This window comes from Thunnus albacares, chromosome 13, assembly GCF_914725855.1.
Source record: "Thunnus albacares chromosome 13, fThuAlb1.1, whole genome shotgun sequence".
Classification (NCBI taxonomy): domain Eukaryota; kingdom Metazoa; phylum Chordata; class Actinopteri; order Scombriformes; family Scombridae; genus Thunnus; species Thunnus albacares.
This window is the reverse complement of record NC_058118.1, coordinates 20,844,027-20,863,754: the sequence shown is the minus strand read 5'-3', so window position 1 is coordinate 20,863,754 and position 19,728 is coordinate 20,844,027. Positions and strand designations below refer to the sequence as shown.

General features: G+C 38.6%; 1 protein-coding gene across 4 annotated transcripts in view; it reads left to right on the top strand.

Moving 5' to 3' along the window:
- fstl4 (follistatin-like 4) overlaps positions 1-19,728 on the top strand; it is a 236,831-nt gene that overhangs the window by 204,654 nt on the left and 12,449 nt on the right. For all 4 annotated transcript variants that reach the window (XM_044371293.1, XM_044371291.1, XM_044371292.1 and 1 more), the window contains 6 exons: positions 2,049-2,169; positions 5,502-5,663; positions 9,839-9,973; positions 11,850-11,876; positions 13,097-13,215; positions 16,249-16,398. In XM_044371293.1, coding sequence (XP_044227228.1) covers positions 2,049-2,169; positions 5,502-5,663; positions 9,839-9,973; positions 11,850-11,876; positions 13,097-13,215; positions 16,249-16,398 — 714 coding nt within the window. The remainder of the gene's footprint in view (positions 1-2,048; positions 2,170-5,501; positions 5,664-9,838; positions 9,974-11,849; positions 11,877-13,096; positions 13,216-16,248; positions 16,399-19,728) is intronic.

The window sequence follows — 19,728 nt, the reverse complement described above, 5'->3', positions numbered from 1 at the left end:
ACAGCTCATTTTATTTGCATGTACATTGCAGCAACTTGATAAACATGAAATGAATAAGTATATAAGGGCCGATGTAATGAAAAAGCACTGATGATTGTTATTTGAGGATAGGTCAAAGGAGACACTGATGTAGTTTTGCATCTCAAAAGCAAAACTTTAATGAGTGACTTAACATTTTATTATTTCGAACATGGTCATCTTCACATATAATTCTTCCACTCCTCTTTCTATTACAAAAGCATATAATTTACTTTGAATAAAAATAAAAAGGCTGTAATTTTCTCAGTCCGTTTGTCTGTGTATCATCGGTACATTTCATGAACTCGGAGGTTAACGACTATTCCCATTGTTATGAGGAGCCGTGCTAGCAGAGATCAGCCATTTACATTCATGTCTTCTTAGTCACTGATGACACCAGCCAAGCAGACATAATGCACGATTAGAGTGAAAGACAACTTTGAAGTATTAGCAAAATTCTGCAACAGCTGCCAACATGTCAGATCTCATGCTTTCATGGTCTTTTCTGTACACATCTCATTGCACATCTGTCTGCCCTGGGAGAGGGAACCTTCCTCTGTGGTTCTTCCTGAAGTTTCTACCATTTTTTTCCCTGTTAAAGTGTTTTTTTAAAAGGAGTTTTTACATATTTGTATCGAGGCTGCTAAAGACAGGGGATGCTGATTTGCTATACAGATTGTGAAGCCTCCTGACACTGATTTGTGATATTGGGCAACACAAATAAAATTAAACATTTTATTTTTGCACTTATCAATTTAACAACACAAGAGACACGACGATCACACATATAACACACAAATATATAGCAGCCCAACAAACAACAATATCATCTCTGACAGTTGTAAGGGTAAATTAAACAATAAGTGTAATAATAATATAATAAAACTAGTAAGGAAATTAATATTAGTAATTATACTGTAATAATAGTCTAAAACTAACATTCACACTCTTCTCTATTTCAATTACAGTAGGTTTGCAGTTGGAGAATTTTGAGACTTGAAATGTTTACAAAAGTTTGAAGCTTACAGTATCATGCTGTTATTCTGTGTTGATGTAGCAGCGAAAAAAAAATAAGTCTAATGATGCAACTGACAATATGATCTTCGTATCAGAGGTGCCTTTAATGATTACTGTTAACACGTTTTTTTCACAGGAACCATAAATGATTACGAGTTTAAACACAAATATATCTTAAGCTATCCTGCCAGATATATTACAGTCATACATTTTAGCCCAAACAGCCCATTCACTTTTAATTGCCTTCGCTGGTGTAGTTGTATCTCTCACCTTAATTGTAAATTTGGAACATTAAATGCTGCCCAAACTCCCCTGTATATCTTACAGGAAAGTCATCTGACATTTTCCTCACAAACTGTCTCTTCTCTGTCAGGTCACATAAATTTCAAGAGCCCTCAGAAAGAAAGCGGTCGTTTGTGGTTTCCATGTCATGACAGTTCTGCATCAGGACATCTGCTCTGCCACTTGGTGGGACAACAAACTATTTAATGCCTTAATCCGCCCTAAGCTGTGGCTGGAACCCCCTGGTGACTGCCGCACGCTGCACCAACAACAACCAGCTCCATTCATCAACCTAATGGGCTTTATATTTTTAACCCTTGCCATTTATCAGGCTAAGGCAGCGTGATGAGGGGAGAGAGGAGGATCAAATTCCCCAACGCCTGCTTTCAGCTCAACAGGGAGACCGTTGATTCATGGTTTCTCTTCCTTTTCGCATCACTCTTTTTCTCTCTTGTCTTTTCCCATCACTCCCTGCTGTTGCGTGCCTCCTCTCTCCTCTCCTCTCCTCGCTCTCTCCGAGCATCCTTACATATTCTATCAAGCTATCTTCATTCTCCCACCTCCTCTACCTCACTCCCTGTGGCTCCTTCCTTCGCCCGATTCTTCATCCACTACTCCCTGTCGTAAACCTCCCGCTCTCCCTCTCCTTCTCCTCTTTGCTCTTTCACCACCATCCCCGCCTCTTCTTTCTTTACTTAATTTTCCTCTTCCATCCCTCTCCTGTATTTCAGGACTTTGGGGACGATGGCTCCCTGTACATTACCAAGGTGACAACCATCCACATGGGGAACTACAGTTGCCATGCCTACGGCTATGAAGACCTCTATCAGACACATGTGCTGCAGGTGAATGGTCAGTAGTGGCTCATTTCTTACTTACGGTGGTGGAAGAAGTGTGGACGAAATGCTTTAGTTTTGTTTGTGGTACTGTGTGGTTCCCCAGAGAGGGAGTTTGTCTTACTGCCTGCCCTTTTTACAGTGAAGAACAGTTCCAGTGACTGGTGAGGTTTCAGTGACAATCAGTCGAGATAACAAGGAACCAAACATGGGGCTCCCAAGCCATTAAGCCAACCTGTTCGAAGCAAAGGATACTGTAGATACCTGTGTCACATTGCTATATAACAAATAGTAAGTTAAAGGTACCCTGTGGAGTTCTCTTGTAGACCTGCAAAGTTTCTGTTTACATTCAGTGTTACTCACTAAAATGTATGGTGTGTATCTTTGAGGTCTAACAAAGGGTCTTGAAAGGTCTACAAGTCTTTGAGGTCTTGAAAGCATTTAAATCCTCATAAAACATTTACAAAGCAACATTTTTGAACATTTTGACACCTGCATTGTTTACATCCATGTTTATTTGCAAGAAGATTTCTTCTCCACTGCCTTTTGCAGACATATTTCTGCATTTCTTGGTGTCTTACGGCCGCCTGTAGATCAGTGGAATAATGTGAAAACATTCGCAGGAATGCATATTGCATCACTTGAATACACATAGATGTGTATGTGTGTCACAATAACAAAAAAAAGGGGGGGTGGCCACTCATACAGGCGTTGCTTCTAACAGTCAACAACTCGACAGGGTACCTTTAAATAAAAAAATCCTAATACAGCAATGTTTAATAAAAAACAGTGTTTTACAGAAGGGAGAAATTAAACGAGGAAATATACAAGACACACAATGTATATAAACCACAAAATATACAGTTACAACATCAAGAAAACACCAAAGAGTTTGAAGATGCTTTTTAAAAATGTGCACTCATTTGGCCTCTCTGAGACTTTCTGGGTGACTCTTTCAAAGTCATGGAGCAGCAACAGCAAAAACACGATTACAATCGATTACACAGGATCACACCACAAGGCTCCTCTGCCACTAGAGAGTTTCAGTTATCATATGTTGCCATGACACTTTCGACTGTGTGTTATCTTTAATGCAGTGAAAATAATGTGACATGAATCAATGGGGTTGTGAAATGAGCTGCAGTGTTATTGTATTATTTGAATCATCTACAGTATATACAAAGTGAAGAAACAATTATCTATTTGTCTTTTTATTATTTACTTTTTATTGCCGCCGCCTTTTATTAAATCAAATTTGCTTGCAGTGCTACACTGTAACTTTTATTCTCCTGTTTTATCTGTCTTATTCTGTTTTAGCTTATTTTTTATTTCCAATTTAACACTTTTTAATTGCATTTAAATGTCTTTTTATATTGCCTTGTGTTGCTTTTACATTCTGTCTTGATGAGAATGTAGACAGAATGTTTTATGTAAAGCACTTTGAACTGCCTTGTTGTTGAAATGTGCTTTACAAATAAACCTGTCTTGCCTTTATTTTTATGTATATTCTCCTTTATGATTGAGCTATTCTTTAGTTGTCAGGAAAATGTCTAAGAAGTTGCTTGTCAAAACGATTTGTTTCCCAGGATTATGGCTGTCAAAAGCATTGCATTGCATCACACCAACTCACTAGCCAGCCAGCATCATTACATGCATAAGGCTGAGAACTACTTGTGTTGTCATGCAGTGTATTCAATTGAATCTATGCAGAGGATGAAAACTACTGAAGCTAAAATTCATGTAAAAAAAGAGCAGAAACACCACACTTACTCTGATTTTAGCAGGCTGAACTTGTCAAAACACTGTCTTACTCATATTAATCATCTGCATAAAGACCTTTGTCTCCCTTGCCTTTAGACTAGTTATAACCAGGCATCTCGCCAAAGAAGATCCAGGGAGGAAGAATCTTAAAAGCCCCCCTAGCCCCCCTATTTACTGCGCTTTTGTCTCGGGGTGACAGACAGGCAAAGAGGGGAAACATTTGATTCAATTAAGTCTCTTTCAATTAAGGGAAGACAATAGATGTCATTGTTCTGTTTTTCTGAGATGCTAATTGAAAAGAGATGCTGCCGCGTTTTAGACCTTGAACTAAAGAAGGGGAGGGAGTAATGGGAAGGGAGTCAGGGAGACCGACTGAGGTCCTGAAGGGCGAGTTATCAGGAGAGGGCAATTACCAACTGTTTGTGTTAGGGATTTGAGGTATTTCAAGCGAGATAGGACGAGGTGAGATAAGGTGGAATGGAAGGGAGCCAAGTGCCACATTAAACAAAGTGGGTGGTTTGCATCATGTTGCGCTATTAAAGCAGTAACACCCGTGCTTCCTTCTGTACTGTGATGAGAGGGGTGACAGCGCTGCAGCTTTGGTATAAGTGAAGTACTCTTAGTAGCAGTCTAGTATTCTTTGCATAGTATTATAATACCCTCGAGTGTAGTACGGATGCTGTTCATGAATGTCTCTTCGATGTTAAGCACATACACATTATATAAGATAGAAAGGAAAGGAAAAAAGGGGTTGGAGTGAAGTTATGTTTTGATAGAAAAACAGCAGGTGATGTAACAGATATAGATGTGACAGATAACATCAGAGACTTTCAGACAGGCGGAGGGTGAGGCGTAGAAGTAGAAGATGATGTATGGGTGTAGGAAGAGGAAATGGGTGTTTTAGATGTTGGTGTGAGTGCACAGGAACAAAAGAAGAAGAAAAATACATGGTTATATTTATAATTAAACAATTATAATAATAGAGATAAAGGGAGACTGTAGGAGGGTAAAGAGAAAACAAAGCACAAATAAGTAAGTCGCAAATAACAGAAACAATATTTGAAATAAAATGCATAAAGCTGTTATATAAGTGTTTGGCAGAGGGGGCAAGGTTGTAGCACAGTTGGATGGAATATATGGGATTTAGCTCCTTGAAGGAGAGGATGTCAGGATTTGGCAGCAACAGAGGTCGAGAGGGTCCCAAGCATCATAACCAGAAAACGACATCTTACCTGTTCATGTAAACTATTACCTCATATTTCATTTTCCCCCTTCATTCCTCCACATTCATTTGCGGTCTTCTCCCCGGAGGCACTGGTAAGTGGTAGATACGTCCAACATCTATTTCATACAGGACTCGAGCTGTAATAAAGTAGCCCCAGAGCTCTTGGATTCTTGTTATGTGTGAATATATTCCATGCTGGGGTGAGACAAATTCCTCTCTGCCCACTGCGTGTGTGGGTGTTTGTGCTATAATCCCCCAGGAGTTATAGTCTACCATGAAACAGTGTGTAATTATGTTTTCTCTCGCCCCTCTCCTCTCTCCCTGTTTGTGTCTTTTGGTTTTGTTTGTGTTTGTACGTCCAGTCCCTCCAGTGATCCTGGTCTATCCAGAGACGCAGGCCCAGGAGCCCGGTGTATCTGCCAGCCTGCACTGCCACGCTGACGGCATCCCAAATCCCAAACTCCTCTGGCTGAAGAACGGCATGGACCTGCAGCCCAGATCCTCCAAACAGCTTTCTCTCATAGGTGAGGAGTATTTCATTATTTTGGGAAGTGCTGTCAGCATGTTGTACGTTTAAGCAGATACTGTATGTCACGTCTCGTGGGTGCAGTGTTTTTGAATTGCAACAGTATTGCAGTATGGCAACACTGCAGACCTCTGTAAACACACACAATGCATGTGGACAGTGAAGACAAAGCTGGTGCTCTGTCAAACAAACTTTTTTTAATTGGGTACTCACTTGTCAGCAGTAACATTTTGTGGTGCTCTCCATTTATTTGCATTCCAAACCAAGGTGATGAAATCCAAGATCGCAGCCACCCTCTTCAACCGTCTTCACTTTGCTCCTCCGACAAATCAAACATTCTGTAGAAGTGAAGGAAAAGTGAGATCAAGAGAGTGAAAATAAAATGAAATATACTGTGTGTCAGGAGATGGCAGCTACTTATCCTTGCTGGAGGGCTGTTTTTAAAGACACACTCTCAATATAAGAGAAAAGGAGCAGAATGGAGCACGACTTTTCTTTTTATGGCCTAGTTCTCATTAAGGGAGAGTTTATTGGCTGTGTGTGGGTCATTACCTGTGGTAATAGCCTGTTATCAACCCTCAGAAGCTCAAACAAGGGAGGTACTGTACTGCAAGGTTCCCCACTGCGGTGGCTTCAGCATCAGATTTGCCAACTAATGTGGGCAATGGCAAGGGGCAGGAGTCCCACTTACAGTAATAATTTTTGCTTTTTTTTTCCTCATTAAAAGAATTAAGGAAAGTGAAAACAATAGAGTGGAAAAGTAGATTAAGTAGTATGGATTACCATTTTATATAGCTCTGTGTGAGAGAGACCAAAGTAGAGGAGGTATAATTTGCTATTTCTTTTCAACGAACTACATATAATGTCAGGGGTGTAATAAAGACACTGTAAAAGTGTTTCCTCTATCCGTTTTTTTTTTTTTTAGCTGAATTCTGTCAAATCTGAACCACACACTGACAGCTGATAGTGAGGAGTATTGATTGTAGACCACAGTTGAACACTAAAGAGAGAAACGGGCTTTGTGCTGCTGAGTGAATGAAACTGTGTTCTGGAGCTGTCCACTCTGCTGAAACCACTCGAGCCTGTTGTAGATCTTTGCCTGATTTTACCAGCTGTTACACTCTTTTTCTTTTCTTTAGAGCAAACCTCTTAACCCGACGACCGGGACACAGTGACACGTGACATTACAGTTCATTTTTCTGACCCAGATGCATTGTGGGAAGAAGTCTCAACACATTATTTTACCAGACAGGTTTTAAATAAATAAATAAGTTCATTATCACTATAATCACATCCCTCAGTTTTCAAGGGCAATGGATGGCTGCGAGCTGCGTTTGCGGCTGTTGAGTGAAAACTGTGAACTAAGTGCCTTCAACTTTTCCTTATTTATTAGTCATTAAGAGGGCAGAGAGGAAAGTCATATGTATTGTGAAGACTGCTGACGGTGAGTCAAATAGGAGCATGCCTTGGGCTCAGATTCACTAACGGTTTTCACCTACACGTGCATACATACACCCTCTATGTCTAATCCTTTCCAGTGCACAAGTGTATGATGCTGCGATTATGTTGATTATTTTGGTACATTGAGCAATATTGACTGTAATCCACAATCCATCTTTGCTTTTTTTGTCCGAATCAGAGGGATAGCAGAGGGTTTGTTAATCAAATCATTTTCTTATTCTATCTCTGCTGCTTCTCCTGCTGAATATTTATAGTTAGGTCTAACAATGAAAATGTTCTTTATACTACAAGTGTTGCTGACATTTTCAGACTTTTTTTCCTCCTCTCTGCACCTTGGAAATAGATAAAGATGAGCCAGAAATCGCTACTCTCAAGTTTATACTTTGCTGATGATCACGTTGAAGTGCCAGTTGACAGACTCAGCATCACTTTATGTCCCCTTAGCAAGCGATTTAATTGCCTTCTTCACAAAAAACCCCTTACAAGCATAAAATTATATTACATCGTTATTTTAGTTACAAGAGTCCTTTTACATATATTTCTACCAGCTCACAGAAATCCCTGAGACCAGGGACCCCGGGCACATGCCCCGTTTGCCCTTGCAGTAATCTGTGCACAGGGAGCAGTTAAGGAGACTAAAAGTCATAATTTAAGACAAAACCATTTTAACCACAAAACCACAACAACTCAAAACCCCTGATGCCACGAACTGCTACAAGCCTGCAAAATCAGGATGTAAAGGCTAAGTTAATGAGCAGTTGATTCAGTGTTTTTCAATAAAAATTGATCAGAACATAATTATGAATTAGAAGTAATTAAAAGTGGTGTCTCGTTTCATGAAGGCCTGCTTCAAGGCAGTTTTCACTTCAAAGCATTGTGCACTTTTCCCCTGATTAAAGAGAATTATTATCAGAATCCAAAAGACATTTCACTGATGTGAAAAACTTTGCATCAACATCTGTAATGTCTTGTTATTTTACAACCCAGTAAGCACAAATTAGAAGACAGGGATCATTTTCAATGAAAAAAAGAGGGAACTTGTTATTTGTAAACATGCACTTTATTGCTGTTGAGTAAGACAAACACTTACAGTATACTGGCTTTATATTTAAACAGGTAGAAAATAGGTGTGAGGAGAACAAGAGTGAGAGAGAGAGTTCATGTTATCGATGCCTAGAGAGAAGCACAGAAAGGGATGAAAAGTGAAGCTATATAGTAGCTTCAGTTTAATACTACATACAGGAAGAATCAAAGTGCAGCTGTACATCACAGAGTTTGATGTTACAGCAAACATCAGAGAGTCTGCCTCTGATGCTGACCTCTGTGTAATCATCACCTGCTGTCTGTCACCTGTCACCTCCATCTAACAGCACTGGTGCAACTGGAACAATGCTGCATTGTGTGTAAAAATAAGTATGAAACTAGACTTCACTCGGTTCTGAAAGACTAAAAGGCTACTGAAGTGGAAACTGAAGAATTGTAAAGTATGTATTTGCATGTTGAAGTTAAACTAGTACATCAGTGTTTTTACTGAGCAGTATTCAGCACCTTTTTTAAGTTACTGAAATCACTTTAAGTGAAAAGTTTATCAAGGTGACTTTAGTTGTGCATCTTATTATTGAAACAGACTGTTTTGACAATCAGCCACACGGAAAAAAAAGGCATTTTTGAGTTGTTTATCTGTGTACAATAATGTTTACGGCTGATGAGTAAACTACAGCACATTTATAAGTTATGAGTTTGTTTTTATCACATTTCAGGTGAAGACAGTCGTTTGCTATAAACTATGACAAAAAGAGTTTGAGACAGCACATATGATGATGACATGTGGATACTTATCACTTTAGTCAACTCTGGTTGTTTTTAAATGTGCTGTATAAATAAACTTGGCTTGAATATACTTGTGTTTGTCCCTGCCATTGTTTACCACTGTATTCATTTTGCTTTGTTTTGGACATTATTTTCGCTTCCTGTGTATGAGTTAGTAGTTTCTGTTTGCTTCATCTCAAACTCAATCAGAGTTGAGGTTAAACAGTATTTGATCACACTGGAAATCCAGTCTTGAAGCTGCTCTGTGAATTTGAATGTATTTATATTTATCTTTTAAATGGTTTGGTTTTATTCTGTCATAAAACAGCCGACATATAACTTGTCCAAGTATTCACCAAAAAATAAACAAGCAAAGAGACAGATTCATTCAACATTAAACATGTGGAAACACAACATAAAAGATGAAACCATAAAAACTATAAGCAGCATGTAACACAAAGTATTATGCATACAAATGAAGCATGACACGTTAAACTTTAATTAGAAGTAATACATAACTTAAATTATAAGAAAAAGAGTCAAACAAACACCCACGGCTCTAAATCCTGAATGTTTTATTTTATTTTTTACTTTGCTTATGAAAAGGAGCAGTTTTCAGTTCATCTGCTTACAGACATGCGGTGTGCATCTGAGGTTGATAATTAGTCTCACTCAATCAAACTGAACTCAAGAAATCAACAGTGTGGAATAAACAAACCAGACGTGCTTCTTGTGAATCTGTTTTATTTTTATTTTTTTTCTTCTTTGCTGATGACTGCAAATTGACTGTCTCAAATGTATCTGCAGTGTACTCCATGAAGATTTCAAATATTTTAGCAACAACAAAATCTGTTTCAGTAACACTTGTTTCTTTCTTTTTGTTTGTTTCCTCTTTTCTTGCAGCAAACGGTAGTGAGCTTTTCATTGGCAGCGTCAGGTATGAGGACACCGGAGCCTACACCTGCATCGCCAAGAACGAGGTGGGAGTGGACGAGGACATCTCCTCTCTGTTTGTTGAAGATTCAGCTAAGAAGACCCGTAAGTCCATACAATATTTTTAACTTTTGATATAGAAAATGTAAAATGAACACAGTAACTTCACGATAACATTTAAACATCATCTCTGTCAAACATAAAGCCAAAAAGAGGGATAACATTATAAGTTGGCATAAATCTTAATGACTTGGCTGTCTTGTGCATATAAGTAGTGTTAAAGTGATGTAAGTTACATGGAGATGTGATCTCTTAAGATGAAAGCAAAATTGAAGCTTTTTGACAACATGGTTGAATCTGTTAAGCTGTATCTTTGTTTTAGCTTTAGTGTACTGTTCATAAGTCACATAGAGTGGTAGCCATCTTAGAAATCCCCCATTACACATTTCCTGCATTAGTATTGCAGCAAGCACTTGAGCTAATAAGCTGGTGATTCCTCATGCCTTCAGATGGCTGACATAGGGTGAAAAACAAACAGCCCCAGACAATTCATGTTGATAGTTGTAAGCAGTGGTGCAGAACATTTGCAGGAAAGTGGAACTTCTACAACAATTACACCTAACAGCCTGGCATCTTAGTATTAATGCCGAGCTCAAAACTACATGACATCAGCCCTATGATGTCCCGACAAGTGTACAAAACAAAAATTAGTGCAGGCACGGCCATCGCTCTTTTTATCCCGTGTTGTCTCACAGCATCCAGACATAAAGTGAAAAAAAATTTCACCAATAGGAGCACAAAGCAAAAGAGGAATGTTTTATTTCATTTCAGTAAACATACAATCATTTTACTTTCACGCTCACATCAGGAGCGTTACATCAGATTAATCACACCTGTGGTTGCACCGTCATAGTCTGCACACTTATGTATGCTGCAAAGCCACAAACTTACCCTCATCTATCTACTAACTGGCAAGAAAAAAGACAGAGCCCACTTTCCCTGCCGACTGACGATGAAGAGTTCCTGATAAAACTGTATTTATATAAGTAAACATCTGTCGATGCTGCTCTCAGACATCGGTCCTTCGTACCTTACTGATCACCTGTGTGTGAAAGACAGCGAGCTAAGATTGTTCAGGGTCTTCTGTGTAGTCCGCCATGTCTCTTGGTCAAGTCACAGCAAGATTTGTTGACTATATGATCGTCTAATCTGGCACAGTGACCATCTCAAAACAGAAAAATATTGTGCAGTCTGATCCCGGCTTCAGAGATACAGAATAATGCCAGGGATACATGAGGGCACTCAGATCTGAGTCATATAAGCACAAATAAAAACACAGTAGATTTATCCCAAATTTTAATAATACTGTGTGTGAGAGCAGGACAAAAGCAAAAGGTTTGACGCACTCTCCGGAGAACATCTGAAAACTAGAGAACCTTTTCATCCTTTATGTGATGTGAACTAAAAACACAATCTGACAGGACAATCCAGACGGTGGATTTATGTCTACATGTCTGTGTTTTCATACTGCGAAAGGATCAGTGGATGACTCACTCTCTTCTCTATTCTCACTGTGGGCAGTGTTAAGAGGCTCCACTCCAATTTATGTAGTGATCTCATTGAAATACAAAGTTTAAAAAAAAAAAAAAATCAGATCGCATACTTCATGTTGCTTTGATATTTGGCCTTTCATTAGATTGCCTCATTCCCTACAAAGAGCTAATCGGGGCCAGTGGAAATTAAACAAAATAAGCTATGACTTGTCTTCTCGCAAGATATTTTGTGATCTCTTGATTTAGGAGGAAATATGGTCCTGTCAACAGCAGGGAGGGACATTTGTAGCTGTCAAATATGTTTTGTCTTGACATGGCGTATGAGAAATCACCTCTGTTTCTTGGGAGATGTGTCTCTCTTTTTTCTTTAGGTGATTTAATGTTTTTCCTTTCTTTTCCTTCCTTTCTCTCTGCGTCTGACTCTGCAGTTGCAAACATTTTGTGGAGAGAAGAAGGTAATACATACAGTTCTCAAACTGCTTTTGTATTCTTGTGAATAAGAAAATGTGGTGGGCGTGTTTTGTAGCTCTTCGGGGCCTGAAGCTTGATATCTACACTTTCCAAGATGTTTACCGTATTGTCCAAAAGAATCACAAAGTTGTTTTCTCTCCAGCAAACCTTTGTTTGTCCAAATCTTGCTCTCTCCCTTGCATGCCCAGAGTGTTTCATCCGTTTGCTGGTGTGCTTTCTAATCTGTTTTTCAGATCACCTGGGGAGGAAACATTTACACACAAGCACGAATTTTAAGTATTTTGCAAATAATACCACAGAGCCAGTGTGGGCTACATGAAAAACAACTTTGTGGTTTTCAGGACTATACAAATCCATCCTATATTTATACTATATATATTCTCACCACATCAACAAGGCTGCAAATACAGTTTTCCGACAGTGCTGGAAAACCCACTGTGGTTTAGAGTACAAAACATATCTAATCTGACATATATATACATCATCCCCATATACGGTTTACCATTGTGGTTTAGAATAGTGCACAGTGTAAGCATTTTGATTATTTGTGAGCCTTTGAGAGTTGATTTCGGCTCATTGACAGTGTGTGTATTGTGTGTGAGGTAGCGCTTGTATTATGTCTGTATGCATATGTTGGTACATGATTCTTTTCTGACAGCATGTTTTAAACTGTTCTGAGATGCACATTCTGTGTTATAGTGCAAAAAAAAGATGTCTTAACAGCCTGACAAATCAATTGTCATCATAGTTTTTGTCTATGCATGCATCTTGTAAATGATTAAGTGTGTATATGTGCTCATGCTTATTATCTCTGTTCACATGCTGTATTCCTGACAACAGTAATAGCTTGTTGCTGTGATCCATGCTAACTCATCAGCAGCTGTTTACAGACGAGCCTGTGAAACGTCTCCTCAAAGAGGCAGCACTTTTAATTTGACGCCTCTGGCTACAGTATGTTGTGGACGCGTTGCTGACAAGGCCCTTTGTAGCATTGTCAAAATGGCAGGCAGCCACACACTGCCCATCCCCGCTAACATGATAGCATGCTAACAGGAGTCTTGCCGTGTCTCACCTGGCAGGGAAATTGAAATGCCCATCACCAGTGTCAGATAAGACAAGAGCACAGCAGGGATTTGTGCTTTTTATTGCTTTTTTAAATGCATTTTTGTCACCATGTTTTCTGTTTTCCTGTCTTGTCTTCCAGGATTGAGCGTAGGGAATATGTTCTATGTGTTTTCTGACGAGGGCATCACAGTTCTTCAGCCCAGTGAATGTGAGATTCGCAGACACATGAAGCGGACAGAGAGGATTGTTGCTACCTATGTAAGTGCATATTATGTCTTTTCTTTTGCTATCAAGGTTCAATTTTGCAATAAAATTCAATAGAAATAAACTACATTAAAAAATATCCATGTCAGATAATGAGTAGCCCATAGTTCAGCTTTCAAGCTTTGTCCATATTTCACTAAATAGATTTCAGGAGCTGTTTGTAACTGCTGAGCATCTATTTATGTAGAAGGATGACATTTAGTGTACATTTTTACATTAGGAGAGGCATTCACTCATCAAATCAGGTACACCGCTAAAAGCATCTTACAATAATAGATCCTAATTAGGTTGTTGTACCTTAATCCAAACAACCACTGCAAGGTACCAGGTGATATGTTATTGAAAGGTAGAGTCAGTAATTCTGCTTGATCAATCATGTGTGAGTCTAAATGTAAACAAGACAAAAGGTACATTTTTCTCGAGAACTATGTTACAATCTCGTCATGCTGATATTCTCTGAAAGGATTGACAGAGTCATATCTCAGCATGGTACTAGATCTAAATTTAAACTTTAAGAAACATGTTAAAAAATGGTTAAAACCATAGAGTACAACTTAGGGAATTTTAGACATATTAGAAACTGTCTCTCTTTGAACGAAGCCAAGATATTAATCCTTTCCCTTATGTCTAATTGCATTACATGTTGGGGGCAGGCTGGAGAAACAGCCATAAGACCTCTTGAGTCTTTATACAAACAAACTTTGAAAACTCAAAAAAGAAAAGCCAATGTATCTCCATCACTGTAGGATACTGGAGAAATACAATTTACTGAGCTGTGAGAATTTTAGATTGTTTTCAAATGTGTGTCTGGTTTATGAAATTTTAAATGGTTTGGCACCTCCTCCACTATGTGACTTTGTGTACACTCGCTCAGTGAATTCCATTAGATCCTCCATAATATCCTCTATATGAGATTGTGCCATACCATTTCGCCGCACAGCATTATGGCAATCAGCTTTCTCTGTAATAGCCACAAATCAATGAAACACCTGCCTGATGATGTGAGGAGCTGCAGCTCTATCAGCACGTTCAAAACCAACATAATAAGTCTGTTAAAAGCTGCTCAGCTCTGCGCTCACTGATTTCTTGATATTCTATCTTATGGTCTTAATGACTTGCTTTTATTTGACAAGCATACATTTGTAAAGTGCTATTGTGTTTAGTTTTTTATTGCGTGTCTTGTGTGTTCTTGTTTGTATGTTGTTTTTACTCTGTACTGTTTCTTATTTGCTCTGACCTGCAAAGGGACTACAGATGCAAATTAGCTCGAAGCTATAATCTGGTACGATGCATCAAATGGTGACATTTATGTTTGAGCTGTACACTGTCCCTTTTAAATAAAATAAAAAAATTCAATAAATAAATTTAAGGGGCAGAGCCTCTGAAGGAGCATGAAGAGAGGGGTATATTTGTATTTGGGTGTTCATTTCAAATATCAACAATCTTTCTCCAGAATGACTGACTCTACCTTTAAAGGAAAAAAGGTACCTATTAGAATCTTAACGTCTATCTATTTTATCTTATCTTACATCTACTATAGTTATTCAGTGGAGTGTGAAAGGAGATTGTTACTAAAATGAAGGTTATTCCTCCTTTCTCTTCCCTTCCTGTTGTTAGAGTGGGGTTCCTCACCTCACTAAATGTAATGGGATTACTTGTGTCCATTAGTCAACAGCTCGCACCAATATAGACTGTATAGAGTCTATGCTACAGACCCCAAGGTTTTTAATCCACTATAAAACATTCTTCTACCAGGGCAATAGGCTTTAGAAGGTAAAAGTTGCTTGTTCCTCTGAGGGATTTGGGTTTTCCAGGATGCTGTAATTGTATTAGCAATCAATACAAACTCAATAAGCCATGTGTTAGCCAGTTCTTGATGTAAACAGCAGTTTCTCCACTTTGGTGAGGTGGAAACTCGTGTGTGTGTGTGTGTGTGTCTGTGCGCACGCATTTTTGTTACCTCATTCAGACCTTTTCCAGTATAAACACTGACCTTGTCAGGACCAGAGGTCCTCATGGGGACCAAAGCCTGGTCCTAATGAGGCAAAATGTCATTTCTGAGGTCCTGGTTAAGGTCAGAGTTTGGGTTAGGCCGTCCACAAGTCAATGCAGTGTCCTAACAAGGACACATAATTATATAAATAATAATACTAAAGTATCATTTGGTTGAAGCATGCAGTGTTTGAAATCAATATCATGATATTAACAAGAATATTTTTTCAGTATAAATATATATCACCATAAGTGCTGATAATGGATTAATTAGTAAGGTAAAAAAATGAAACATTTGCTTATTCCAGCTCCTCAAAAGTGAGGATTTGCATATTTTCTCTGTTATATATTGTTTAAATTGAATATCTTTGGCTTTTGGACTTTTTTAAAGACGTCACCTTGGGCTCTGGAAACTTGTGATGGGAATTTGTCTCAATTTTAAAAACTAAATCATTCCCAATTAATTGGAAAAATAGAATCAATGATGAAAAGAGCCAGCGTTTGGAAACTTTACCCCAATATGTCAAAAATTTACCATGTAAACAGCAACATTTCCGCTTCAAATCCAGCTGGGGACCTTTGTTGCATGTCATTCCCCTCTTTATCTCTCCCCACATTTCCTGTCTGACTCTGGACTGTGCATCATCAATAAAAAGGGAAAAATGGCCTGAAAAACAATCTTTGAAAAGAAAAATATCACAGCTGACAGAATTTTTCCACATGTGGTAAACAAGAACCTCAATCTCTACTTAAAGTTTTTAATTACAGCTTACAGTAAAAAACAAATTTTGTACAGAATTAAATGTAAAATGATACCATTTGATCAAATCATCACAATACAATGCCAATGATATGGTAGATCAACCATAACTTTGGATTACTGCCCAGACCTAATCATTGGTGATGGATGATCGAGTAAATGCACCATACTGCTGATGTATGACGTACCAGTAAATCCTGCCAACCTTTTCCTCCCTCCAACGCTCTCCTTCACGTCTCCCATCATCCTCTTTGTTCTCTGTTGGTTCTTCCCAGGAGGAGATGTGCCCTAAAGGTGAGGGGGTGTCACCTCAGCACTGTGTGTGGTCCTCCGCAGTCAACATCAGGGATAAGTACATCTACGTGACCCAGCCCCTCCAGAGCCGACTGCTGGTTGTCGATATCCAGGCACAGAAGGTGGTGCAGGTGGGTGAAGCAGGGATCAGACCTGTCACAACACACCAAAGAATAGTCTCTCAACAGCTCAGAAAATATTAATCTGTAAATTAGTGACTGACATTTTAAAGCTTCTGTAGGAAAATTTGCATGTTAACAACTCCAAGTGATAAAAAGAGAGGAGAGTTCAGCACCCAAAATTATGTCAAATGAGAAAAGTTACGATACCAGTGTACCCACACACTGAATCAGAGCTCCCTTTAGTTTTATTTGCAACATTTCAACCAACTACAGGTCTTTCTCAGGCAGGATTTGCCTCTCTGCTCTGATTCAGTGTGCTGGTAGTCCTTCTCTCATATTTTAGTTTTTTTTGCATCCAGTACCTATCCCACTGACTCCTCTGTTTCATTTCAAATGAGAAATATTAACAGCTTGAATCTAACTTCTGCGTCATTGGTCCAAGTTTGTTTTTCAATAGTCAGCATCCAAACAAAGTTAGAATGAAATAACAGTCTGGTATTACAATTTGTCTTACATTAGTGTACCTCAATACTGGGTCTAACTAGCTGTGATACAAGCACAATACTGCTCCTTTATTTGCTCCTACATGGATCACCAACTGGTGAGTAAACATGTAGCTTTAGCATCAGTCTTTTAACATAACATGAATGTAGCTATCAAGTGCGTATTTAAGAACCTTTTACGGGGTTCTCTTAAGTCAATGTTTTCACTCAAATCACAGGGTTAAAATTAATTAGCTAGCTAGCTAAAGCTGATCAAATCTGCTAATGACAGGTGTCATTTCAGCCAGTTAAAAAATGAGAAGCTGCCTTTGTTCACCTCTGTCTGAAATCAAGGATCTATTTTTTTCAAATATTATTATGCATTTCGGTGGACAGCTTGACAAGTGTAGCAACAATAGCTAAGGGGGGCTTAGCACAGGGTCAATTATGTGAGGGTTGACATTTTAATCTATTTACTTGATGATTTAGGATGATAAAACAAATATATGTTGCATAAACATCTTGTACATCCATACATCCATGTAACCAGTGTTGTGGGTACATTTGGAACATATTTAATCACCAACTGCATTCGATTCAACTTGCCACGCTATTGAACTGCCACTGATGTAAGAAGACCACATGCAAGGTAAAATAAATCAAATGCACCTAAAGCGCTTGAAACAATATGGTGCCCAGGTGGGTGCTGGCTGCCTCGCCATTCATCTTGCCTGTAACGGCTGTTTAGAGACTGAATCCCACAGGGGTTCTTCCCAGGGTCAGCATCATTTATACTGAGGTACAGGATGAGAGGAAATAGGCCTAACTCAAGGAGAAGGAGGCGGGAGAGTGGGGGGGGGGGGGGGTAAGTGAAAGTCTGAGTAAAGAGAAGGAGAGAAACGCCAAGCTCAAAAGAATGTCATTATGATCCTGTAGCTTGACATTGTATCACTTGAAGGAAACAGGAAACTGAAGGTTAGATATTTATGAATACATATAATATGTTATCATATGTTGAGACCGGCTTGAAAACTCTTTTTGTTTCAAAATGACGAGATGTTTCCTCGACTGTTTTCGATGCAAAATGCTGTTAATTGTCTGAATGTTCATCTTTTTTTTTAATCCAAAACATAGTCACAAAAAAAGCATTGGCTAAAAGAGAGGTGATATAATGAAAGGAGAAACAGAGGTGTGTTCTGGCATTTACAGTAAGACATTCTCACAACATCTAAAGTTCAGGTCATGGCTTTTGGTTTATTGCTGCCCCCTTTTCTCTCTTACTCCATTCAACACTGTAAAACTACTTCTTTTGTTCGAGCTAACCCTCTCTCTCCTTTCTGTCTCTCTCTCTCTCTTTCTCAAAGACCCTCTCTGGCCTCTGGGTGCAGGAGGTTAATGCATCCTCCCTCCATCTCTTTTTGTTATCTCAAAGTTCTTTTTTTTTAACAAAGTACATTTGTAGTTTCTTTTCAACAATGGCTTTTAGAAAAAGAGAGAAGATGGAAGACTGCAATGAATGCACTTTGTCCACAAACACATAATAGAACGATGAACCAAACAAAGGCTTTTATTTTGTAATGGTAAAGTCAGACTGTTGAATAATTATCCTCATAGAGATCAAATTTAGAGATCAGGAGGACATACCTACGTAGGACAAGCAACACTTTTCTCACCAAGAGAAAAAATACACAGTAGCATAATCTGTGACTCTAATATGGAAGATAATTCTCCCCGCTAAGTAAAAGTTATGGTCACTGTTGGGAAATCCTCAATCAAATCAAAATTTTGGAGGAAAACACAATAGATGTCTCCTAAATCATAGTGTCATCTAATGAAAAAAGGAGAAATTTGAAAAATCCTTTACTATTCTTGGGTTCTTTATCAACATGTTTTTGCTCACCGTAGTAGAACGTTGCCTCGTGCACCTTTTTAAAAAATGCTCCATACTTTTCTGAAAGCTTCAGTCTTGATTCCCAGCAGACGACAGATGAAGGCCGTAAACATGTGGAGAAGCCATACAAATAAAGGCTTTCATGCTTTTTCATGCTGTTGCATGCAAGGAAATGGCACCTTTTGTTATCTATCCCAACAAAGGGATCTAACCTCGACTCTGATGTGTCAGACCTGTGCCAGATACACTAAGCCTCCCACTGGGTCTGAAAACAAACAACACATCGGCTAATTAAAAAGAAAGCCAGATGGCAAAAAACCTCTGGTTATGTAGTCACTTTAACTTACTCTGGTGCTTTCTATTGTGCTGCTGTAAATCCCTAAGAGGCAGCCTGCAGTTGTCATCAAGGCTTTTTCTTTTGAGACCTTCTGAGACCAAATAAAAATCTTTTTGCAAGCAGTTTCAAAAATGATTTATGTTCTATGAAGTAAAAAGATATTCTGGTTTCCCGAAGGATGAAATTGGTAATCAGCAACACCTTTGTGTATTTTGGCTCCCGTTTTGGCAATAAAATCTCTCATTGCTGTGAGATTTCGATTTGAATCTCCTGATAATCAAACCACACATCCAATACTATAACATCTATTGTCTGGGATTTTTCTGTCAACCCATAGTGGCTATCAAATCTTTTTAATTGAATCTGGATCAGGTTTCGAATCTGCTTATGGAATCTTTTCAAATTTTTCATCAAATCTAATTAGCTTTCAACATTTGCAAGTCAATCAAGTTAAAAAGAACTAAAACTAAAAGATTTGCTGACTGAGAAGGCAGAAACAGTGTGAGTTGTAGCAGCAGAAGATGTGAAATGCTGATAAAATATGTATCTGACACGAACAGCTGAAGCCTCACCTTATTTTTCATGAGCTGCTGGCTGCAAATACTGGAAGTCCTGATTCAGAAGTTAAT